The following is a 26,573-nucleotide window of genomic DNA, read 5'->3' as shown; positions in this document are numbered from 1 at the left end:
GGGAAAGATATGGAATAAAATAAATAGATGAAGGAAGGAATAAAGAAAAACAGAGAGAGGGATGATCTGTGGGGGGAATTCCCCAAACATGTGCTTCGTTGGGATAAGGCAGTCCTCTCAAAATCCCTCTTTTTACATCAAAATATGTCCCTGTGAAATTTTCGCTCAGCCCTAGCAGAAACCAATGTGTGTGGGTTAGACAGAAAAACTAACAGAGTAATCTAGTGGTTACTTACTGGCATGGTGCAGTGAGAGATAAAGTAACATAGTAAATATAAGGAAGAAGTCCCTGGTTCACATCTCATAATAACCATGAACTCCCCGTAGATCTGCATTGCTCAATGGAATGTGTGACTAATGCACACATATATTTGTAAACAAATTTCTCATATAATACATAGTTGGGGTTGCCTGCCATTCCTTTTCAACTATACTCTCAGTCACAAATCAATATTTGTTGCTAAGCAATCTGTGGACTGACCAGACAGGCATCTATAATCACCTCATGCTCCACCCGCCCTGTAATATAAGAAATATAGTCCCCCCCCGATACAGAATTCCTTTTAAAATTGCTACAATAATGCATATTTGGACACCCAGGAAGATTGCTGAGACAGCTGGCCACCAAACCTGGGGGGGGGGGTTTGTCCCCATCTCGGATGATTAATATAGGTATAGCACCGTATTATTGGAAGGTTTTATTGTGATTTTAAATGTTTTATTTATTATATACTGTATTGTATTTTGCACTCGGCTTTGCCGCATGTGAGCCGCCCTGAGCCTTTGGGAGGGTGGGATATAAATCAAAGTAATAAATAAATAATAAAATAAATAAATATAATTTACCAAGAGCATCTCTGTAAATGTTTTGTCCTGTGGCTATGCATAGCTATATATGAGAAGAGTCTTTCAGAGTCTGCACATATAGGTCAAGAGGTGGTAGAAAGAAAAAGATTGGATCCCTTCTGCTAAATGAGAGATCTTCCACTGCAGGTATATAGGCAGAAAGAGTCTTTTCTGTAATGGAAGGAGTTGTCCAATGGAAGGTCCTTCACTTAATAAAAGGAAACCACTGGAGTGTCAAGCTCAGCTCACTCCCTGCTAGACTAGCTTGTACCTTTAGAGCATTTTTATACCGAGCACATTTTAAAAATGTTATCCTCCACCTGCTGACTGAAGTGGAAAACTCCCACTCTGCCACCTCAGGACTTCACCATCTCATTCTTATTTCATTCTATCAAATGGATTTAGATTGTGTCCATGTTCTGAATAAGACTGGATGTGTAAAAAATTACCTACCTCGCTCACATGACCTGCCCAGATAGCCTGTACCAGAACAATCACAGACATATCTGTTCCAGCCATCCCTACACACGCCATTATTTTTACAAGGATTGCTCAAACATGGCTTTGCTGTTTCTCTTGAACACGAAGGCTTCACCCCAGAAGTGCTCTGGATTTCTGCCATTTGCCGGATGTCTTTGCTTTGGCCATCAATAAACAGGTCCCGAATGCAGCCCACATAGCCATAATTGAGTAGTGCTGTCCAGACCTCTGTTGGAAAGACCAACCCTGCTTTGTTTTCTGGCAAACCTCCAAGATATAAGTCATCATCTAGGTCCAGGATCTCACTCTCTCCAGGTGCAGTATATGGAGTACGCATCGTATTGACAGAAATAGTACCTGTTTAGGAACAAAACACATGAATTTTAGCATATGAGCTTGGCTTTCAAAGAAGATAAATGTGACTGCAATAAAGAAGGCCAATGCTATGCTGGGGATTATTAGGAAGGGTATTGAAAACAGATCAGCCAATATAATAATGCCCCTATATAAATCAATGGTGAGACCTCATTTGGAATACTGTGTGCAATTCTGGGCACCACACCTTAAAAAGGATATTATAGCTTTGGAAAAAGTGCAGAAAAGGGCAACTCGAATGATAAAAGGGTTGGAACACTTTCCCTATGAGGAAAGGTTAAAGCGCTTAGGACTCTTTAGCTTGGAGAAACGACGACTGAGGGGTGACATGATCGAGGTTTATAAGATTATGCATGGGAAAGAGCAGGTAGAGAAAGAGGTACTTTTCTCCCTTTCTCACAATACAAGAACTCGTGGGCACTCCATGAAACTGCAGAGCGGTCGGGTTAGAACGGATAAAAGGAAGTACTTCTTCACCCAAAGAGTGATTAACACATGGAATTCACTGCCATAGGAGGTGGTGGGTGCTACAAGCATGGACGGCTTCAAAAGGGAATTGGATAAGCATATGGAGCAGAGGTCCATCAGTGGCTATTAGCCACAAGGTATAGCTAGGGGCTCTGGGGCAAGTGATGCTCTGTCTTCTTGGTGCTTGGGGGGGGTCAACAGTGGGAGGGCTTCTAATGTCCTGGCCCCACTGCTGGACCTCCTGATGGCACTGGTATTTCTGGCCACTGTGTGACACAGAGTGTTGGACTGGATGGGCCTTTGGCCTGATCCAACATTGGCGTCTCTTATGTTCTTATGTTCTTATAAGACAAATCCATGGAGTACTGGTCTATCAACAAATGCAGTTCAGATAACTAATTGGAACCTACATGTTTAGAGTTGCTGGGAAATGTCTTATGCCCTGCCTGTGCATCCAATGGGCCACGGTGCAACACACACTGATGGACTAAGTGTGCCTGCTCTTTTTATATTGCCATGTCATTCTGCCACTGCCAACTGTATTTTGTTGTGTTGAGATGGTAATTTCTTCTCCCTTTCTTTCCCTCTTTCCATAATGCATGGTGCACCTGTTCAGGGTGCACTTTGGTCAATAATGCATGGTTGAGTTATACTGGGCTAGTGGATAGATAGTCTTACCTTGTTCTAGAGTTGTCTTAAAACATCTTTTGGCCACTTTCAACTCTATAAATTTATCTAAAAATCTGTTACACCTTCCTGCAGCCTGAAGGTTCATGGCAAGACATTTGAATATAAAATGTATCCCCTTTCTCTCAACTTTGCATAGGATCTAAACTTTCCTGATTAGGATACATTCCATGTGTAATCCCAGGGAAATCACTCTAATGACTTTCCCTCAAATTTCAAAGAATTTTGAAGACTGTGACTCAACGATAAAAGAGGGAACACTTTGGAGACCACACAGAAAGGGCTGTTGGTTTACTAAAGTGATCTGTGTACACAATTACAATTTCACAACATAAACATAATATATAGTTTTATATATTAGGTCTGATATGTTAAGGTCTAATTTTGAGGATTTTTCTATTTTATGTGTGTTTGTTTCTATATGGCAGAAGTGCATAATCTTGATAAGCCAGTGTTATGTTGCTCAGATCTGAAGCTCTGGAAGCAGCCATTCTAAACCTTGTATATTCCAGAAAAGCAAATGCCACATAGTGGGCTAAAGCAGGGTTCCCCAACATGGCACCCATGGATGCATTAAGGTATTAATCATGCATTAAGTCATACATATGTTGAATATAAGTATGAGAACAAAGAAAAATCATTGCTAAACGTAAGTGAACAAACACACAAATCCTGCATACAATGTACATGCATTTTATGTCTGCTCACTATAATGTTGTAGAGGGTTAGTGCAGTGATGAGGATAAACTGGGGAGGATGAAATCTAGTATGCTGCCCTGAACTCCTTCAAAGAAGGGCAAGGCAAGGATCTCATGCTTTGTCCTTCCTTGCTCCATCCCTCAGGATACCCAGATAAACCAATCAAACATTCAAATTATTAACGATCCTTCCTGACGCTAATCAGGGACCCATCTCCCATCTTTTGTCTGTATCTGGGAATCTATTCAACTGCTTTGGCAGGACCATCAGTGGACATAAAATCCATTCAGCTAGCCCCAGTACAGTCATCCAGCAGCTGGCTTCTGTTGTTAAAGCCTGACTCTGCCCCTCTGGAAGCTTACTGGTCACATCTAGGCCTTGCCCATCTTGATGCCACACACCCCTGGGATTCATCATTGGCCCAGGTAATCTATTGTTCTCACCTGAGACCAGCCCCCAAGGCTTTCCATTGGTCTGCATTGTTTTCTAATATCTATATCTGTGCAGGACATGGCGTCAGACTATGTGCCTCTGCCCCAATGCCAACTGGCAGTCCTCCCCTAAACCTGTGGGTTTAGGCCATAATTGCTTCTTCATGAACCTCTGCATGTCTGGACAGGTAGTATCACCCCATAACTGATCCCTCTATTAGCTATCAATCACCTTTGCTTTCTTAGTTCTGTATTGTGTGTGTGAATGTTTGATTTTATGTTTAGTAAAGAAATCACTGCTTTAGTAATCTAGCCTCTGCATCTATTTCCGGGACTGGGAAATCAAACTCCTGTATAAACAGGTTCTGATCCTATATTTAATGCCTATTGCCATTTAATACTCATAATTCCACACATTTATTAATAAATTAAGGTAATTTGGCTAACAGAGTAACCTACTTCACAGGGTTGTTGTGAGGATAAAATGGAAATGAGAACAATGTTTGCTCCTTTAGATTTCCATTGGGGAGAAAGGCAGGGTATAAATGAAGCAAATAAGTAAAATAATTACATAAATACATACATTTATGTCATAAATCCAGTGACATAAAGTATTACGCCAGGATCTGACATAAATTAGACCTTGTTGGGCCGAGCCATGTGTATCATAAAATGTAATGCCAGGTAGTGGAGATATAAACTTTATAAAGGACACAAACACAAAGTTTTTTTTTTACTTAAAACAAAAACATGCTTAAAGCATTAGCACTCTTGCAATATTTTCTTTATTTAACAGTGTCTGATAACTGACACCTCTTGCTCTGAATTATTGCATCAAAATGTCTGTGCTGTTGCAATCTTGAGTATGCTGTTCAGGTGTGCATCTGTAAGCTGCAAACCTACGATGACACAGCAGCAGCAGAACTGGAAGAAGAAGCAGAAGCCAGCCAGTTCCACTGCGGGCCTGATAGAAGCCCTCCAGGGGGGGGCTGATTCAGCCCCCGGGCCGCATGTTTGACACCCCTGCCATATAGAGTATCACTCTTTTAGGACTTATGAAATGAGCTCCTTGCCAGTTCCTTGATTCTATGCATCATCACCCCATAACTGACTATTATGATTCATTTTTAAAAGTACTCAGACCAGAAAGCCTCAGAGGGTTGTTTTCCCCTAGAAAGCACGAGGGCCAGTCCATTAAAAACAGTATTTAAGACTGCAATGAATAAGCACAGGAACTCCTAGATGGCATAAGAGAAGAAAGGGGGGGGGGGAGCACTCTACTACATTGGTTTGAAATGGATATCTGGAAAGTGCTGAGTGCGAGTGTGATTACTCTAAACCTCTAATTATATACTCTGGAGACAGCCGTGTGCCTTTTTCTCCCCCTGTAATTTCTAGCGCTTAAACTGGAACTCTGACTTTAATTCAAAATCTCAATGACTCCTTAGCCCTTAAATGCTGGCTTAGCTGTTAAAAACTGCTGATACAATCTGGTTTATACCGCCAAGCACAACTGGAGTTTGACAAGAATAATAAGTTCCCACTCTGATGCCGATGTGTAATGATGATTCCTGAACTAGTGAATGGCAGCTGGGTGTGTGAGAAAGCATTGTGAAATTCTTTCTTGACTACACTGAAGAGACTTCACACATATTCAAATGACACTCCAGCTTGACTATGCAAGGATTAACATGTTGCATGTTGCAAACCCCACAGAGAGCAAAGAATTTTGCTTTTTGTTTTGTGGGATTTCCCTCCCTCCACTTTTTATTTAAATGCCAAGCTGGCAGTGCTGTAACAGCAGAAGAGCCAAACATCTCCCATAGGTATGTGCTAATGAGCCTCTTCAATCATATTCATTATCTCAGCAATTTAGTTCTCTTAAGTCTGCTTACTAAAACCAAGACATTCGTGCTCAGATGTATTTCTAAATCTCATCTCTATCAGTTGTGCTCTGTTGTTGTTTCTTTTTAAAGTGAGCGAGAATGAAAGAGCAGCTGGTGTACCCACCTTTATATTCAAGTTTATCCTCTTTGCTCTATTAAACTCTGGTGCAATATCCTCTTAATTGCTTATTTGAAAATGAAGAATTCTTTCTGATGTTTTGAAAGTGGCCCAAATTAGTTCCCTAGCAGTAAATGCATACTGGCTTTCTGTATGTGTTAGCACACTGATTCAGCAAGGCTGCTGAGAGCCACCACAGGCCCCTGGACAAAAAAAAATCCACCTGCCCCCCCCCATGGCCCTGATCCAAAACAAAACAAATCACTCAGCTTTCTGTAACTTTGAACAGAATAATAAATGGTACCTGGGAATAAGCCCTATTGAATTAAATGAGGCATCAGTCTCTCTCAAACAGTACTAAACTGCAAAAAAGACTATAAAATATTTCTACTAACCTGAAACAAATAAAACAAAACAAAAAAAAACACAAAGTCACAGAATGCTTAATGGAGGAAAGAAAATTGGGGAGATGTGAGAAGTCAGTTTCATAGTCCAGGGAGAGGAGGCTGGTGAGTTGAATCTCTAGATGGCCTTTTCTTCTTGTACCTACACTAACTTGAGAAACTCACCTAAGGCATCCACTATTCCACATTTATAACCTTGAATACAGATTAATACAGATCACAATGCATCTAAAGTGTAAAGATACCCTTTCACTACTTTGATAGATTCTTTGGAAATATTAACTCGACACAGGGTAGAGATGAGAAGGAATGAGGCTGGAAAGATGGGAGCAGGAACAAACACAAAAGAATTAGATGGTGGGGAGAGAGAGAGAAATGAAGGCATCACAGGTTAGTTTGATGTGCTTAGGAACAACTCATGACAGGAAAATGCTTTCCTCACCCTTGTAGTTTAAAAAGTTTGCAGCCATGGAGAGCTTTCTTTAACAATGTTGTTAAAGGAGGGCAGCAAACCAGCACCAACCAAAAAGTCACAACTTTTGTCTGTTTGCTCTGCCTTGCATGTGCCCCTAGTGGCTGTAGTGTAGAACTGCACTAAAAGTTTTTTTTTTAAAGAATGAATAATAATTTTAGCATCACTGGGCCTTCAAGCAGACTTGGGCTTCTGGAAATCTGTACCCCCAGTCCACCCCCTTGCAGCCCTGTGATTCAGTCTCCATTATGTGTGGACCTTGTTTCTTTACCACCACCACCAATTCTCTAGACTATGTCTAATATCATGAAAGGGAACAGTATCCAGCGAAACCTGCCAAATCAAGGTCTCCCAGAGGTCAGTTTCTTTCAAATAATGTGAACAGTCGGAGGATAGATCTATCAATGACTATTACCTATTAAGTATGAAAGAATGTCACCCTTCCCATTCCTTTATTTTTTCCAGATTTCCCCCCCTGTACTTCATTCCACTCCTCTTGGATTCCAGTTTAGCAAGTTATAATAAACACACACTGAACTACAAACAGCATAAATAAATAATAAATAAATATCAACCCTACATTTATCCAGGTATTTTTTCCTGGTTTCCAGTGCAAAGTGAATGTGTGGTGACTCTTTCTTACAAATAGTAGTACATGCGTACATACAGGGTCTACATGTGTTCACTGTATCATGTAAAAAGAGCTTAGGAGACTTTCTAAAATTAGTTCACAAATTAGGCATGGGTAGTGTTCTTCAACTTTCAGTTCCTGTTGTTCATGTATATATTTCCCCCTCTCTACATTGCCAAGAAAATGCTGTAAAAAGATACCTTGATGTAATTGTATGTACAGCAGCCAGCATCTAGGTTCTTTTTAATGCAATGCTATATCAATGCGTATAAATGCACTGGTAAAACAACACATCCAAAGAATCTTGATGCAGTCATCCATACAATCACATCAATACTGCTTTTAAATGCATGTAAGGACATCAGTAACATAGAGAAAATACACTACAGTTACACAAACTGTGTGTGTAATGAAGTCTGGAAAAATATAGAGTTACCAAACAAAATAATGGTGGATTAATAATAGATTGATTTTACTTTGGAAAGAAAACAAGGTCAGTCCAAAACCTGGCAAATTCCTGAGGGCAGCCATGTTAGAGTTCTGCAGTCGAAATAACCAAGAGTTTTGTGGCATTTTAGAGGCTGATCAATTAATTGTGGCATAAGCTTTAGTAAATGAGCCCCCATTTTGCTGCATTTATTTAGTACAGTCTTATCCTGCCCTTTGTCCAAGGACCCCAGGGAGCAGGGTTGCCAGCCTCCAGGTATGGCCTGGAGATCTCCTGGGATAACAACTGATCTTCAGAATACAGAGATCCATTCCCGGGGGGGGGGGGATGGCAATTTTGGAGTGTGGGTTGTATGGCATTATACTCTACTGAGGTCCCTCTCCTCCCCAAATTCTGCCCTCCCCAGGCTCCAACCCCAAATCTCCAGGAATTTCCCAACCCAGTGAGGGCAACCCTATTAGGAAGGTGTAGTGTATCAAGTCCTGACAAATCCAGACAAGTCCAGACATGTCCAGGGACAACTGTCGAGCTTCACCCCAAGAGACAATGGACTAAGTGGATCCTAGCCCGCTCCAATCAGGGGGCTAGGTTCCTGGCCGAGAAGCCAATGAGACTGTAAATAACTTATTGGGAAGTGGTGGTGGTGGGGTGTTTGGGGTGGCGGTTTCTGGGGGAATATAAGTCGGCCTGCGAGCCGGCCAAAGCCGTCTTATTCCTGACTTAATAAAGTACGCTTTTCTGAAATCACTCTCTGTTTGCGTACTTTTCAGAAGGCATACATGGCTTATCTTCACAACAACTGGATGAGGTAGTTTTGTCTGAGGGAGACAGCGACTGGCCCCAAGTCACACAGTTAGCTTCATGGTAGAGTGGGATTTTGACCCCTGGTCTCCCAAATCCTAGTTTGAAGCTCTTAACAGAATCACCGACCTTTTCTTTAATGATAGCAAAATCTCTCTTAATATTATTTCTCCTGGAACTATAACTGATCTCCAGACCAGAGAGATCAATTCCCCTGGAAGACAAGGCAGCTTCTGGAGGGCAGACTCTATGGCTTCCCCACTGAGGTTCATGCCCTCCCAAATCTACTTTACCCAGGCACCGCCCCCAAATCTCCAGGATTTTTCCAAGCTGGAGTTGGCAGCCCTATGAAGTGTGCTCCCCACCGACCCTGGCATATTGCCAAGCTTCACTCTGTCCTAGAAACCTGCACTAGGAAGAGCACCAGAAATGAAGCTACCAGCTAAGTAGCTCAGAGAAAAATCTTGTGAAATAAAGTGTTTAAATGTTGAGAGCAGTATTTCCAGGAAAGCACATACTAACATGTTACAGCACTTTGCTAAGAGAAAGAGAAAAGTGAATATACTACATCATGAGGGGGTGAAAATGCTAAAGTCCATATTCCGTCTGATGCTTTGTTAACGAACGCCTTAGAACTGCCACATATGTGGCCTCTGGGTGCTGGAAATGACTGTTGATCAGCCAGTCATAGAAATGCTTTTGGATGTCTAACTAAAGACTTCAATTCCCAGAGGCCACTGCTCTTAAAGATATGTGGCAGTTCTACTTAGCTACAGTTAAATGCTGGCTGGGTCAGCACAGTCCAAATAAAGAACACTGCAAATGTTAGAGCAGAGAAGCATTGTTGATAGCAGTGATCTTGTGAGATAGGGAAAAAACAATGATTATCATAAGAAAGGCAAATCACTGGCTCCCAAGAGGATGTCTTGGAAGCCTTGCATTCTTAAATATCTTTTCTGAACTGGAAGCTACTGATATTTCAACACTCCCATAAGTCTTCAGAGTCAAGCAATGGAGCCCCACAGCTTTGTGCCAGAGCTGTTAGCGCTCCTTCCTAATGCCCATTTGAGGAAACTGGGTTGATGCTTCCTCACCTGCTTCTAATGGACTCAGCAGAATGGAATGTGGAAAGAAGTCATGCTGAAAGCCCTATACAGCGTCATCCTAAGAGAGTTACATATTTCAAAGTCCACGGGAGTCTGTTTAGGATTGCAGTTTTATTTTTTTTACTTATATCACATATAGTCCACCTTTCTCACTGAGACTCAAGGCAGATTACAGAACATGAGACAATTTTAATTGACATCCAATACACAATGCAGTAGAGGTCTGGATTGCAGAAATCTGAAAATAGAGCTGAACCCAAGCCAAAACAAAGCATACGTGTTAAAGTGATATGTTAAACAGTGCAGAAATTGCATAGTAGGATCTTACGTATAGCCACAGACACTACATACTAGACACAGTAGAGATCACAGTCCCTATTCCTCTACCAAAGCATCTTTCTGAAACATTTCATTAGTCTAGTCCTATTACTTTTGTAAAAAAAAAAATGCCCTCCTGAATAATTCAGTTCTGTATACTTGGAGAAAGCAAGGAGTGTGGGAGCCTTCCTGACCTCACCAAGCAGACCCATCCACAAAGTGGGGGGCACAACTGAGAATGCATGTGTACGGGCAGTTGCTGATTTTGCCCATTTGAAGGGTAGCAGCTGCAGAAGGCTCTCCTTGCTTGAGTAAAAGCTGTCATGGCAGAGCATAGGGGGAAAGACAGATATGATGGCCCCAGGCCATGAAGGGCTTTGCATGTGATGTGGCCAGTACCTTGAATTGAGCTCAGTAGCTGATGGATCAATGGAGTGACTGCAAAATGGGTGTAATATGCATGTTCTGCCCAGCGCCTGATAATAATCAAGCTGCAATATTTTGTACCTCCTGGAGTTTCCAATATAATTTTGAGGGGAGACCTAGATAGAGTGCTTTGCAGTAGTCTAGTCTCAGTGATACCATGGAATGGCTCCAGTGATAGGGCTGAATCCCATTAATCCACGGCACTAACAGAGTTGTTTTCCTCTGATAGAAGGAGCCTTCCCCTGAAGCAAGAGGTTTCCTCTGCTGCCTGTACTAGTGCAACAGATATACAGAATCGAACCCATAGTCCAGATAGGTAACATGCATTCTTGGTGTGATTCTGAATGATTAGATGGGTTACAGTTTGAACTGGCAATTTCCACTGATTCCTGTTCCTCTTGCAGACTTCCCATATGTCATCCCTCAGGGGCCTGTATTCCCCAGGAGCTGCAATTTGGGGAGATCAGCTGGTTGCAAAGGGAAGGGGAGGGGGACATAAAAACATAAGAGAAGCCAATGTTGGATCAGGCCAATGGCCCATCTAGTCCAACACTCTGTCACACAGTGGCCAAAAATACCAGGTGCCATCAGGAGGTCCAGCAGTGGGGCCAGGACACTAGAAGCCCTCCCACTGTTGCCCCCCCCAAGCACCAAGAATACAGTGCATCACTTGCCCCAGACAGAGAATTCCTATCTATACCTCATGGCTAATAGCCACTGATGGACCTCTGCTCCATATGTTTAATTCCCTCTTGAAGCCATCTATGCTTGTAGCCATCACCACCCCCTGTGGCAGTGAGTTCCATGTGTTAATCACTATTTTGGTGAAGAAGTACTTCCTTTTATCTGTTCTAACCTGACTGCTCAGCAATTTCATTGCGTGCCCATGAGTTCTTTATTGTGAGAAAGGGAGAAAAGTACTTCTTTCTCTACCTGCTCTATCCCATGCATAATCTTATAAACCTCAATCATGTCGCCCCTCAGCTGTCATTTCTCCAAGCTAAAGAGCCCCAAGTACTTTAACCTTTCTTCATAGGGAAAGTGTTCCAACCATTTTATCATTCTAGTTGCCCTTTTCTGCACTTTTTCCAATGCTATAATATCCTTTTTGAGGTGTGGTGACCAGAACTGTACACAGTACTCCAAATGAGGTCGCACCATTGATTTATACAGGGACATTATGATACTGTCTGATTTGTTTTCAATTCCCTTCCTAATAATCCCCAGCATAGTGTTGGCCTTTTTTATTGCAGTCGCACACTGTCTTGACATTTTCATTGAGTTATCTACTATGACTCCAAGATCTCTCTCTTGGTCAGTCTTTGCCAGTTCGGACCCCATCAACATGTATTTATAATTAAGATTTTTGGCTCCAATGTGCATCACTTTGCACTTGGCCACATTGAACCCCATTTGCCACGCTGATGCCCACTCGCCCATCCTCGACAGATCCCTTTGGAGTGCCTCACAATCCTCACTGGTTCTCACCACCCTGAACAACTTCGTATCATCCGCAAATTTAGCCACTTCACTGCTTACTCCTAACTCCAAATCATTAATAAACAAGTTAAAAAGCATCAGACCGAGTACTGATCCCTGTGGTACCCCACTGCTTACCACTCTCCACTGAGAAAATTGCCCATTTATACTCACTCTCTGTTTCCTAACAATTAGCCGGTTTTTGATTCACAAAAGGACTCATCCTTTTATCCTGTGACTACTGAGCTTAGGAGCCTTTGATGATGATCAAAAGCTTTCTGGAAGTCAAGGTAAACAACATCTATTTGTTTACCTTGACTTTGTTTGTGGACAGGTCCCTTCTGCTGATGAAAAATCTAGGCTGGATTGAACCCACAAATTGTATTTTAAAAGTTCATCTTTCTATTGAGACAGATCTCCTAGGCATGTCTTTCATGATGTGAAGCACACTGAGATGTTGATGTAGCATAATGGTTAACATAGCAATCAGGAAGTCCCTGGCTCAATTCTCATCTGTGCTATTAGATCACTGGTTGGATTGGGTCTCTACTACCCACCCCTTTATGGAGATGATGGATTAAAGACTAACAAAATTTGTGGCAGGGTATGAGCTTTCGTGAGTCACTGGTATCTGAAGAAGTGAGCAGTGACTCATGAAAGCTCATACCCTGCCACAAATTTTGTCAGTACCTCACAGAGTTCTTGTTAAGATCATACAAAAAGTAAAGTACTTGGAACTCTTAGAATTGATAACCTAAGTATTTATATCATTATTGTTCCCAAATATGTATTTCTGTTCCTATTCTGTCCCATTGTAATGGGCAGCTGGGTATGGCTAAAACTGTATTCTGGAAGAAACCTGTACTGATGGGCAATGAAACCAACAGGCAGCAAGACAGTGGGCAACAGCATACCTGCCTGGAAATGGGGAGGAGTTGCACCCCTCATTTTAGTGAAAGCAATAGCAAGACTTCTTCAGCTGTCGAGTAGCCAATTCTGGCTGGCTACGTAATGCAGTGCTAGACACCATAAAAGCCAACCCCAGCCTGAGCATGGAATGACTCAAATATACAGTACAAGATTGGAAAGCGTGGAGAGAGCTGGGCCATAGAATTGCCAAGAGTCGGACATGACTGAATGGCTAACAACAACAACATGACCCAGGACAACTTGGAGCAAAATTATCAATGAGTCAAAAAGAGGGAAATAATTGGGGGTGTGTGTGCAGAGGAACAAACTTGCTTGATGACACAGCACTGAAGCATTAAGGATATCTATCATCTATCTATCTATCTATCTATCTATCTATCTATCTATCTATCTATCTATCTATCTATCTATCTATCTATCTATCTATCTATCATCTATCATCTATCTATCGTGCCACAACAGTTTCTCATCTATGAACACTATGATAGATTTGTTGGCTGTAGATATGTAATGGTGAACAGGTACAAGCCTCAGAGAGCACTGATGAGCAGAAAATAGATTCACTAATTCTGATCAAGATTCATGGAAGTCACCATTTTATATGACATAAAAATAGAACTTCTGGTAGCTATATGGTAGAAAGTTACAGCCAACGTATGGCGAGCCCGTAGGGTTTTCCAGGCAAGAGACAGAGGTGGTTTGCCATGGCCTCCCTCGGCATAGCAATCCTGAAGTTTCTTGGTGGTCTCCCATCCAAGCACTAACCAGGGCCAACCCTACTTAATTTCTGAGAACTGATGTTATTGGCCTAACCTGGGTCATCCAGGTCAAGTCAGGGCTAGTGTGGAGGATATATTTCTTTTAAAAAGAGAGAAATAAACTTTTTAAATGTATTGTGCCAAACAATAAAACTGATTTAAAAAACACTATCCAAACTAGCCTTTTTCTCTACTGTGGCCATTTTTTGTGTGTGTATTCATTTATTCTGGAGAGTTCAGACAACATCATAATCTTTTCCTCCCCCCCCCATGTTGTCTTCTCATTTTTTCCCCTCAGAGCTGATTTGTTGTGTGTGTGTGTGTGCGCGCACTTTGTCTTTGAGCAAAACTGAGCACTAGTCTGTCTGATATTGATACAGTCTCACCATTTCCTATAGTGCCACTCTGAAAAGCCCTGCATCAAAACTCAATTATAATAAGGGTGGAGGAAACTGGACCTCATTTTCCTCCCCACCCCCACCAAAGAAAACCCTTAAAGTGTGCTTAAGTACATCAATTAAACTGTGCTTAAGTAAATCAGTAAATCAATTAAAAACAAACAAAAGCAAAACTATGGCCCTGTTCACATGGAGGATTTGCCACACTAAAGCCACGAATGTCAGGCGGATTTTCAGTGCGCGATCACACCGCAACATCTGGGAAGCATAGCGCACCTGTGGCCAACCCGTGGAGTCCCGCTGAAGATGCGCAGTAAAAAAGTACTGCAGAAAGTGCACTAGTATCCAGAAAATGTGGGGCAGGGGCGGGCGTCTGATAGTGGGAGTGCTAGTATCCCATGGCATCCAGTGCCCATCCACGTCCCATCGCAAACCGGATGTTTTTTGTAAGTGCATGCGCACAAACAATTAACCAAAAGCAGTGCTGCTCCGCGGAACGGCACATGCACACAAACACGAAACGCTTCTTTGCCACGCTCTAGCATTGCCGTGTGATCACCAGCTAACAGCTTAAGTGTGAAGCCTCAGGGGACCGTGTGATCGGGCTACTGCATTTTATTTTGCTCCGGGGCAAACAGCCACGCCTCCCCACCGCGTTATCTGGCCCATGTGATCGGGGCCTATGAAGATCAAAAATAGGATACCGCTTGTGGAAATGATGAATTAATGAAAAAAACACAACTGGGCACAGAGCAGGGAAGAGATTTTGGGCTATGCCACCTGATAGGTGCCTGGACTGCTGGAAAGATACTCACCTCAGGGGTGATACATAAGAACATAAAGGAAACCATGTTGGATCAGGCCAATGGCCCATCCAGTCCAACACACTGTGTCACACAGTGGCCAAAACCCAGGTGCCATCAGGAGGTCCACCAGCAGGGCCAAAACTCCAGAAGCCCTGCTACTGTGCCCCCCCAAGCACCAGGAATACAGACCATCACTGCCCCAGACAGACTGAGAGTGTTCCATCTATATCTTGTGGCTAATAGCCACTCATGGATCTCTGCTCCATATGTTTATTCAGTCCCCTCTTGAAGCTGTCTATGCTTCCTGTGGCCGTGAATTCCACATGTTAATTACTCTTTGGGTGAAGAAGTACTTCCTTTTATCTGTTCTAAGCCTACTGCTCATTAATTTCATTGAATGCCCATGAGTTCTTATATTGTGAAAAGGGAAGAAAAGTACTTATTTATCTATCTTCTCTATCCTATGCATAATTTTGGAAATCTCTATCATGTCACCCCTCAATCATTGTTTCTCCAAGCTAAAGAACCCTAACCTCTTAACCTTTCTTCATAGGGAAAGTGTTCCATCCCCTTAATCATTTTAGTGGCCCTTTTCTGTACCTTTTCTAGTGCTATGATATCTTCCTTAAGGTGTGGTGACTAGAACTGTACACAGTTTGAGTCCAGTGGCACCGTTAAGACCAACAAAGCTTTATTCAAGGTGTAAGCTTTTGTGTGCATGCACACTTCTTCAGACATGCACACAAATTTCGCCAAAATGTTGGAAACAATGTGACAAAATAGGCACATTTGCCCATTCCTGGTGGGAATGTGAAAAAATAGCAAAATTTTGGGATGAAATAAAATTAACGGTACTTAAAGTCAGAGGCCTAGAAATTCCACCGACGGACCACTGGAGCAAGGGGGAGCCTCAATTCTCTGGCATTCGGCCAGAGAAGAGGCTACCCCCTCAAAGCTCCTTGGCCAGTGCCGCTCGCACAGCAGTAGCTACATGTTGGAAAGATCCAAAACCTCCAACTCTGAAAATGTGGTATCAAAAGATGTGGGACCAATTTCTCATGGATTTCGTCACCAGCAAATTGAACAGAATAGCTCTGAAAACAATAGACAAACCTATAATGAAAAAATAGAATCCTGTCTTAGAATTCTTAGCTTCAGAGGATTTCTTGCCCTCCTCCTGGCAACAATTGCAAAGATGGATGTAAATGTTCTTGTGACTCTGTGACTAGTATCATATTGTATTTCTTCTTAATCCCTCAAACAAACTAATGATATTGATGGTTTAAAATTACTTATAGGAATTCTTAAAGTTGAAATATGTAGGTATTCTGGGACGCTGGAGTGATCTGTATTCACTCTAATTTTGTTAAAAATTGTTGTGATATTTTCGGATTTTCGTAGTTATTTAATTTATTTATTTATTTATTTATTACTTTAGACTTACTATACCGCCCTAACCCCCGAAGGGGTCTCTGGGCGGTTCACATATTGTCGTTCTAAGAACTGATTTTTCCTATCTTGGGCCACATCTCAAGTTGGGGGTGGGACTACCTACCAGCACTCTGTAAAAGATTGATGATACTTCTACTGTACATGTTACATATATTACTGGATTTATGACAAAACCAATAAAAACTTAAATAATAAAAAAGACATGCACACAAAAGCTCACACCTTGAATAAAACTTTGTTGGTCTTAAATGTGCCACTAGACTCAAACTTTGTTCTACTTCTTCAGATCAACATGGCTACCCACCTGGATCGGAACTGTACACAGAATCCCAAATGAGGCCACACCATAGATTTATACAGGGGCATTATGATTCTGGCTTATTTGTTTTCAGTCCCCTTCCTAATAATCCCTAGTGTAGCATTTGCAATTTTTATTGCAGTTGCACTCTGAGTTGACATCTTCAGTGAGTAATCTACCACAACTCCAAGATCTCTCTCCTGATCAGTTACTGCCAGTTTGGACCCCATCGATGTATATTTATAGTTAGGATTTTTTGTTCCAATGTGCATTACTTTGCACTTGCCTACGTTGAACCTAATTTGCCATGTTGACACCCACTCGACCAGCCTGGACAGATCCCTCTGGAGCACCTCACAGTCTTCCATGGTTCTCACTGCCCTGAACAACTTAGTGTCATCCACAAATTTAGCCACTTCACTGCTCACTCACAACTCCAAATCATTAATGAACAAGTTCAAAAGCACCAGACCTAGTACCAAGCCCTACGGTACCCCACTGCTTACCACTTGTGACAACTGCCCATTTGAACTCACTGTCTGTTTCCTGTTAATTAACCAGTTTTTAATCCACAAGGGGACTTGTCCTCTTATCCCACAACCGCTGAGTTTACTTAAGCGCCTTTGATGAGGAACTTTATCAAAAGCTTTCTGGATACATTATTCCCCAGGCTGTCTCTAGTGGTTGTCAAGCATGCACATTCTGGGAGTTTCTGGTAATACCTGAGTCACAGGTTTATGCGAAGCCTTCATTCAAATTGTGACTATAGTACATAGGGTTTGAGACTTCCTCCCTGCAACATTTTCCCAACCTGCAACAGCCCCTGGAACTGCTATTAGCCATGCTGGTGGCTACACATATCCTGATAGATTACATGTTATTTTCCCCAGCAGGGCAAGGAGTGGCTCCCTGGTGCCATTCTATAACATTTAACTCCTTGGATCCAATGCATGATTTCCAGTGACTTCTAAGATCACATATATGCAATCTTTATTTACTAGTGTTAATATTAATCACAACTCATTTAATGTAAGCTCCATTTACTATGCATACTTGCTAGTCATTAGCAGACCATGCATGCACTGGTGCATATCAGCAATAACTCAGGGGAACCGGGTGATCTTATTGAACATTCTCCAGACATTCAGCAACATAATCCAGGACATAGTTCAGATAGGGACCTCCCCACCCTTGGGATCCTCCAATAAGCCTCCAATAAGGTTGCTGGGTGTCCGGTATTGATCAGGATAGTCCTGGATTTTCACTGACTGTCCAGGGGGAAAAAATCCTGAAAAAAACCACAGGACATTTAAATGCCTGATCTCCCCCCCCCCCACTCCGAATTTCCTGAAGTCAGTGAAAGCTCTGGACTAGGGATGGACATGGTCTGAGAAATGAACCATGGTTCGAGCATGAACCAGGCCGGTTTGTGGTTCATTTTGAAGCAGTTCATTTGGCCACGTTGTTCCTGAATCCAAATACGAACCACCTTTTTTCCACAGAGGTTCATTAGCATGGTTCGTTCTCCCGACAGCCTGGCACCAGTTTAATCCATTCCTAGGCAATGCTGGGGGTGGATTTGTGGAAAACCCTAGAAACACCCATAGCAGTTGTCCATACCTTGATTGGCAGTTCTGGGAGCCAACCATGGAACTCCCATTCTGCTCTATGGGAGCAGACTGTATATATATGGGAGCAGACTATATATATATCACACCCTGACTCAGCTGCTTTCATTTTGCAGCAGGAAGAGAGAGGGGCTAGTCATCATAAGAGAGCAAGTTAGGAAGAATTGCTTGTTGCATGGCTGATTTAAGGGGAGGCTAGAGCTGAGCTTTCCTAGGGGCACCTTCTTGGGGGGGGGGGGTTATTACTCAGACATCCCAAATCCAATCTTCACTAATCTTGGAGGGCACATGGAGGAGAGCCTGCTGAAGACTCCCTGTGAGTTTGGCATCTCTTACTCATAAGGGGGCTGTTATACCACCTCCTGAACTATGAACCAGTTCAGAAAATGGGAAAAGTTTGTGAAAGTTCATGGTTTTTGGTTTGTGTAATCAAACAAACCATGAACCACCACTTTCCCAGTTCATGCCCATTCTTACTCTGCACTATCCAGGTTAACTGGCAGCCAAACCAATCCCAAACAGTGCAAAACACACTGTTTGGGCTTGGAAGAGGCAGTACCAAGTCCAAGTGTGAAGCTGGCAGCAGCCACTGCTACTTTGCACTTGGGCTGGGCCTTCCTCAGTGTGAATGGGGTGCCTCGGCGTGTCTGTTTTTGTTTTTGTTTTAATATCTGACAACCCTAACCTCCAAAAGTTCCTAAATGCTGCTTCATGAAAGCTTGACAGTATCACACAAACACATGAAGCTGCTTTATACTAAATCAGACCACATCCATCAAAGTCAGCATTGTCCACTCAGATTGGCAGCAAGTCTCTAGGGTCTCAGGTGGAGGTTTTTCACATGACCTATTACCTGATCCTTTCAAGTGGAGATAAAAGGGATTGAATCTGGGACCTTCTGCATGCCAAGCTGGTGCTTTAGCAACTAAGCCATTGCCCTTGCCCGGACAGGCTGTCTGGGAACAATGAGAAAGGTACCTTTAATGATTCCCAGAGTCCTTGGATGATGCTTTAACCATGGTGGGGTAGGTTAACAGCAGGAAGGGAACAGAAGTGTCAAAGTCATTTATTGTGAGGTCTGGATCTCACATAAATGTCAGTTTGCCAGGCTGGGCTACATGTGTCATAAAATGTAATGCCAGGTACCAGAAATATTTTACTACTGACTGTGACTCCTCAGCAGAGTTTGGAGCCAAACCAGCCCTCATTGCCCCTCATGGTTACCAACTCTGGGTTGGGCAATCCCTGGAGATCTGGGAGAAGACCCTGGGGAGGGCCTGCATTTGGGGAAGGGAGTGACCTCGGCAGGGGGTATACTACCTTAATACAGGCCCTTTCAGTCCATGTTTGGACTGTTTCCCCCCAGTTGCTCACAGGCCAGATAAGAGCCCTGGATGAGCCAGGTCTGGCCCTCGTGCCATATGTTTAACATGTGTGGGATAGACCTATGTATGACCTCCTGAAGCAGCCCCTTAGCCACTTTTATATTAAAAAAACCCCACAACAATAATGTGGGAAGAAAGCATCACAGAAGTGCCCATTTTATATAATCTGGCCCTCATATTATAAATTCCAAGAGTACCATGATATCATAAATTACAGTCTTATTATGTAGTGCAATAATTATATATCACTCTACATTTTGTTTTGCTTTTAAGCAGAAACTTGGCTTGGGTTCTTGCTGTCATTGTCAAGAGAAATATTGTAACATAGACTAACACATTCTGCTAGCTAATGGAGTTTGGATTAATTGCCAGCAGCAAATCAATTTCAGCGGAGGCTGGAACTAGACATTACATCAGACGCATGGCTGCCACTGAAAACAGTAGCACTGCATCTCCTTCTATCGCCCTTTAATGTCTAGTAACACAAAATATGTTACAAGATATCACTGTGCTCCAGGTTTCCTTGCTCCTGCTCTACTTCACTGGCTGATTCTTGTAAGGGAAGAGAAACTTGGAGCACTACGACACAGAGTTATATGTTCTGAACTATTAGATATTGCTGCGGAAGGAGAAATAATAAGATCCAAGGAGTCCTGTTGTGATGTCTAGTGCTGCCTTGGAATACACAGAGAGAAGAAATACCGTGCAATCCAAAACAGAAGTTTGCCATTCTAAATGCATTGACTTCACTGTTCTTAAAAGGGTGTGATTTTGTTTAGGATTACATTGTTAGCATCTTATATCATACGCCATACTTCTCACTCAGTAAAACATCCCTATGATGGTGCCCATGCCTGGTTCCAGTGAAAATGCAGGCATGGAAACTAGGCATCAGTGTTTCAAGACCTGTCCAGATCCTTTACTTGTACTGTGACAACAAATTTTAATGGGAATATAATTTCAACCCCCATAGTGGGATGGTTTTCTAACACAGTGGTTCTCCAGTTTAGCAACCTACAAATCCCCATTTTGATATTTTTTTTTTTGCTGACCCTCAAGCCCTCTTTTCCTTCCTCTGGTGAGAATCACACCAGTTATACCTTAAAAGAAATAAGTCAAATTGTACATGGCCTTCAAAGGCCTAGTTTCAGAGTAGATGATTTGGTCCAGGGCTTGTTTCCTGCCAGAGTGCACAGGAGCGACGCTCCAGCAGTGATGAGCCCAGGGGGTGGGCACATGCAGCAAGCCCCAGCCCCTGCTCCCAGCAGCCCTCAGTTGGGCCACGAGGAGAAAGAAGAAGCAAGGTAAGTTGAAGAGGGCCCCCCCCCCACCTTTCTCAGCCTGATCACAACCGCGGGGACCGGGGAAGACCTGCCCACCGCCCCACCACTTTTCCCAGCCTGCGCACAGCCGCGGGGACCGGGGAAGGCCTGCCCGCCGCCCCGCTGCCTTTTCCGGCCCATGCACAGCCACAGGGACCGGGGAAAGGCTTGCCTGCCCTCCCCCTCGCCTAAAAGGGGATTCTCTTGTTCTCTTTTACATCTACTTAATTGCGAGCATTAAAAAATTGAAGATAATCAGTGGCCTCTTTGCAAACTGTAGGGGTGGGGGCTGCTCTTGAGATTCTGTGCCTCCTGAAGCCTGTTCAGACCTCCTGAGGCTTTCTGGGGGGCTCTGTTACATAAATTTAAGAAGTCATTTTTTTTCTGCAAATCTGGGGGATTCTCCAAGTATGATGAAACAGTGCTTGTAGAGATGCTATTTTTTTCTGCTCGGTATCTACTGTATTATTACATACGGTGACACATTATGACACAAATAGGAGAGGGATACCAATCTTTAGCCCTGGATGGTGTTGTAGTACTTTTGAGTGCATTTTCTGGTTCCTATTCCAGGGAGGCCCTGATCTGAATGGCCCAAGCTAGTCCACTTCTGTATGATCTCGGAAGCTAAGCAGGGTCAGCCCTGGTTTGTACTTGAATGGGAGACCACCAAGGAATACCAGGGTTGCTATGCAGAGGCAGGTAATAGCAAACCACCTGTGAATGTCCCTTGCGTTGAAAACACCATGAGGGCACTATAAATCGGCTGCAACTTGATGGCACTCTCCACCCAGCCAGTCCAGGGTGATCCATAGAAGATAAGATACTTCATGCGATTGCTTGGTCACCTGTCCCTCCTTCTAACAGGAATCTTGATGACCCCGTGCTGTGTGAGTGCCCTCGTATTCTTATCTCATGGCTATCTATACCCCTTCCCAACATTACAGAGAAGGAAATAGGGTCTTGTTTTAGATATCCCTATAATCTAAACCAATTATCATTGACCAGAGCTAGGAGGCAACATCAGGGAAAGGCCTTGGCCTCTGTGTCCTGTTCATTGTGCCACCAGGGCAATGTGAGACAGGATGCTGGACTAGATGGACCACTGGTTTGATCCAGCAGGGCTCTTCTTATGTTGTTATGCCCACTTCCCTTCTTGTTCTATTTGGTACCCATTTTCAACTGTGCAGCAGCCTGTTACCAACCATTAGAAATATCAGGCAGCACACATTACAGTAATGTTCACACATTTGGGCTTCAAAGATGTGGCACTTTAAAATGTATGAGAGATGAACATATAAGAGTTGGTTGCATTTCACTGTTCATTTGTTTCCAGTTGTGTGATTTTATCAGTCTATGTGGTGCCAGTGTGGTCTGGTGGTTATAGTACTGGATGTGGGAGAGTCACATGTTGAATTCTCTACCCTGCCTGGAACCTTGCTAAGTAACCTTGAGCCAGTCATACCCTCTCAAGCTAATTTACCTCACGGGGTTGTTGTGAGGGGAAAAATGGAGGGAAGGAGAATGATGTGAGCTGCTTTGGGTCCCACCTGGAGAGAAAGGCTGAGTTGTTGTTCTGGATCCAGACTTCTTGTCAGCATTATTTATTTAAACATGGATAACCTGCTTTTCCTCTCTGAAAGTGACCTTGTTGAGGCTGACAAGAATATCACTGAATGGCAGTGATATAAAACCCACAGTCAACTATAACAGAGAGGAAGGCTGCCAGTCAAACAGAAAAGGAACACTAAAAGCACCTCTGCCATCAATGCCAAGGACAATAAAAATATATTGACCTCGTATCCCCCCTCTTTACCTGACATGGGTGGTTTGTTTGTTTTCCCCCACGTGCGCCATCAGGTAGGCTGGCCAGCTCTGAGTTGGGAAATACCTGGATATTTTTGGGATGGAGCCTGAGTGGTGGGTGTTGCCTTCTGACACACTACCGGTGATATCAGTGGGTGTGGCATATGCAAATAAGTTATGCTACTGAGGTATGCTAATGAGCTCCTGCACCTCTTTTTCTATGAAATGACCCCTGGTTAGGTCCACAATTCAAAGGACCACAACACAAGTTCTAATCAATCCCAGGCCCAAACTAGGCATTATGTTTGGCAACGAGGTGGGTCAGGTTCCTGAAACCCAGCTCTAATTGTTTGAATAGCCAAATGTGGTCAGGGAACCAAAGTTCCCAACTACACTGGGGCCCAATTCAGCACAATTGGAGGAGGATCTTTCGACTTCTTCCCCATGCCATTTTCCTGAACCGAAATGGTCTCAGGGTGATCCTATTTGCCCTGCTGCAGGGCTCCATGTGCACTGAATACTGCATGTGCAGCCATTTAGCAGGGCAAATAGAACTCTCTCCAAGGCTGTTTCATGTTTACTTCCTTCTCAGGGCTTCCAGCCACCACACCTACATACGTCATTACAAGCTTTGGGGTTTGGGTGTCAGGGGTGGACCCGGGGCTTGGAGCTACCACCTCTACATATGTCATTGCACACTTTGGGGTTTCATTGTCAGGGTAGACTCAGGGCTTTCGAGCCACCATGTCAACTTCCTTCTCAGGACTTTCAGGCCGCCACATCTACCTCCCTCTCAGGGCCTTGACCCACCACATCTACTTCTAGGGTTGACAACCTCCAGGTGGAGCTGGAGATCTCCTGCTTTTACAACTGATCTCCAGCTGACAGAGATCAGCTCCCCTGGAGAAAATTGCTGCTTTGAATGGTGAACTCTATGGCATTGTACCATGCTAAGGTCCCTCCCCTTCCCAAACCCTGCCCTGTCCTGGATCAATCCCCAAAGTCTCCAGGTATTTTCCAACTCAGGCCTTGCAACCTTATCTACTTATGTCTCAGGGCTTTCAAGCCACCAATTCTACTTCCTTCTCAGGGCTCTGAGCCACCACATCTACTTCCTTGTCAGGGGTTTTGACCTATCATGTCTAGTCCCTTCTCAGGGCTTCAACCAACCAGGGCTTCAAGCTTGGAGCCACCACATCTACATACATCCTAGGTCTTGGAGCTACCATGTCTACATATTTCACTGCATACTGGTTTGGGTTTGGGTCTCAGGTGGTCTCAGGACACGTTGTCCTGGTTCTGCTGAGTTGGCAAAAATACCCATCACCTTCAGTTTCTGCTGGAGAGATTCTGGGGACTTTGATTTTGTTTCTGTTCTGCTGGGCTTCAGCCTTTGCTTTTTTTGCTGTCCCCCCCTCCATTGGAAACAATGGAGTATGATCCACTTTCTTTGGGGGATGTAACTTGGACCCAGGGCCGTAGCTAAAGCCCTCGTAGTGAGGGGGCCCTGGAAAAATGGGGGAGGGCAGAGTGTGTGTGCGCGCACGCAAAGCGTGCGCATGCGCCACGCACACGTCACCCGGAAGTGACACCACACACCCTTCAACCACATCACGCTGAAAAAGTCCCACTTGTGAGTCTATCTCGGCAACGACGTTTGGTGTTTGCACTGCCTGTTTCCTGTTCAGACGCTCGCTCGCTCTTTCTCTCTCTCCCTCCGGTCTGTTTCTTAAAGGCCCCAATCCGCAGACCAACCAATACAATAATCTCATTTGTCAGATTGGGATGAAGTCAACCAGAATCTGCCCCTAGTTTTACAGGTCTTCCCCCTCTCAACCAAGAAAAGAAAAACATTGCGGCAGTCGAGTACCTGCCGCACCCGGAGCGGCCTCCCCATGCGGCCCGCTGGCTGGTGCCGCGCCAGAAGCAGCCTTTGAAGAGCCGGCCTGCACACCCGCCCGCACGCTCGCAGCCCAGCGTCTCCCGGCAAGAAAGGGAGGGCTCCAGACCAAACGAATTCCTGCAGCAGCCAAATCGCTCGCTCTCAACTTCAATGCCAGCAGCTCACAAAGTAGAATTTTTGCTCACAAGACTCCACAGCTTAGAGGGAGCATTGCTTGAGACTAATCTCTTTGGGTTGGTGAGAGAGGGGCGAATACTAGGGCGAAGGGGGCGTTCTCATTCCCCCCCAACCCGATCCTTCATGAGCTTTTGCCAGCGCGCACGCCTTGCCTGCCTTGGCGCATGGGAGACGGCCAGGGGGGGATAAATGCTAGCCGGGGAGGGGGAGGAGGGCGCAGTAGAGGGCCTGGGGGAGGGGAAACGCAACGCGACGAAGCGGGAGTACCTGGTCCTCCGAGCGCGCCGAGCCGGGCTTGGGCCGGGGGGGGGAGGGAGGGAACGCGACCTAGGCAAGACGCCAGCGGCCCGGCATGGCAAGTCGCCTTCACGGCCCCTCAGGCGGCGGGGACGGCTGCTGCTCGTCTGCTGCGGCCGTCTAGGCGCCCCACACCGGCTGTCGCTGGGCCTGTCAGAGCCGCCTGCGGGACAGACACGCCGCCTAGGCTGAGCCGCGTTGTGCTCCGGAGCGGGGGGAAGGAGGCTTCGGGCGGAGAACAGGCGGCGGGGCGAGCGGTCGGGGCGGTCTCTGGCTTCCCTCTTTTGAATTTTTAGTCCGACCGACGACACGTGCTGCACTGCAGTCGTTTTTAGGCGCGAAGTGCTGCGTGCGTGCGTGGGCAGGTCAGGTCGGAGCAGAGGCGGAGCGGATAACCCCGCCTTGCTGGGAGGGGCGGAGCAGCGGAGGCAGGCAGAGCAGAGGTCTACCGTCTAACTAACTTCCCTTATGAGTGCTCCCTCTGCTCTGACTCCGGGGAGGGGGAGGAGAGGAGAGAATGGGGGAGGGGGCCCGTGAAATACGCAGGGGGCGGCCCCCAGGGCCCCACGCAGGCTACGGGCCTGCTCGGACCCTGTAAATCCAATCCTTACCAAATTTGGAAGGTGGGTAGACTAGTGTCAGCTATCTCTATCATGCTGGGGGTGGGGGTGGGTGCTGTTCAATACACTCCTCAACCTCCTGAACATGCATTTCTTCTCCCCAGAAAGCACTTTCCTGGGGCACCTTATTTTTTTTTTGGGGGGGGGAGCGTAACTTGGACCCCATAAATTCAATCCTCACCAAACTTGGAGGGCAGGTAGAAGAGAATCAGCCGGAGATCCACAATGAACTTAGTGTCTCTACCATGTTGGGGGACCATTCTACCACATCATGAAATTTCCAAACTGGTTCAGTTTGTATGAGAGGGGTTTTGTCTGTGTTCAGTTTGTGGTTCAGTTCGTGGGTGCACTAAGAACCATGAACTGAACTGCATTTTCCTGGTTCATGCCCATCTCAAGGCTTATACACAACCTAGATATGTTGGTAGGACATCAAGCACTAGACTGTATAGTATAAAGTCTAAGTTTATGCTAGATATAGGGCTAATCTAAAATAGGATCACCTTTTGTGAAACAGCTCTTCCCCTGTGAAATGGGGAAGTGGTAACTAAACTGGGAGTAGGATTGCCAGTCTCCAGGTGGTGGCTGGAGATTCCACAGAATTACAACCAATCTCCAGGAAAAAGAGATCATTTTCCTTGTGAAAAAATGGCTGCTTTGGAAGGTGCTCTCTATGGCATTATACCCCACTGAGGTCCCGCCCCTCCCCAAGTCCCAC

General features: G+C 44.5%; 1 protein-coding gene across 1 annotated transcript in view; it reads right to left on the bottom strand.

Moving 5' to 3' along the window:
• Positions 1 to 26,573, bottom strand: part of LOC107111006 (neurexin-1) — a 736,478-nt gene that overhangs the window by 117,959 nt on the left and 591,946 nt on the right. The window contains exon 9 of the mRNA XM_015411887.1: positions 1,300 to 1,683. Within this exon, the coding sequence (XP_015267373.1) occupies positions 1,300 to 1,683 (384 nt within the window). The remainder of the gene's footprint in view (positions 1 to 1,299; positions 1,684 to 26,573) is intronic.

Source organism: Gekko japonicus, unplaced genomic scaffold, assembly GCF_001447785.1.
Source record: "Gekko japonicus isolate JY-2015 unplaced genomic scaffold, Gekko_japonicus_V1.1 scaffold447, whole genome shotgun sequence".
NCBI lineage: Eukaryota > Metazoa > Chordata > Lepidosauria > Squamata > Gekkonidae > Gekko > Gekko japonicus.
Note: the sequence above shows the minus strand (reverse complement) of the source record. Positions and strands in the feature narration are given on the sequence as shown.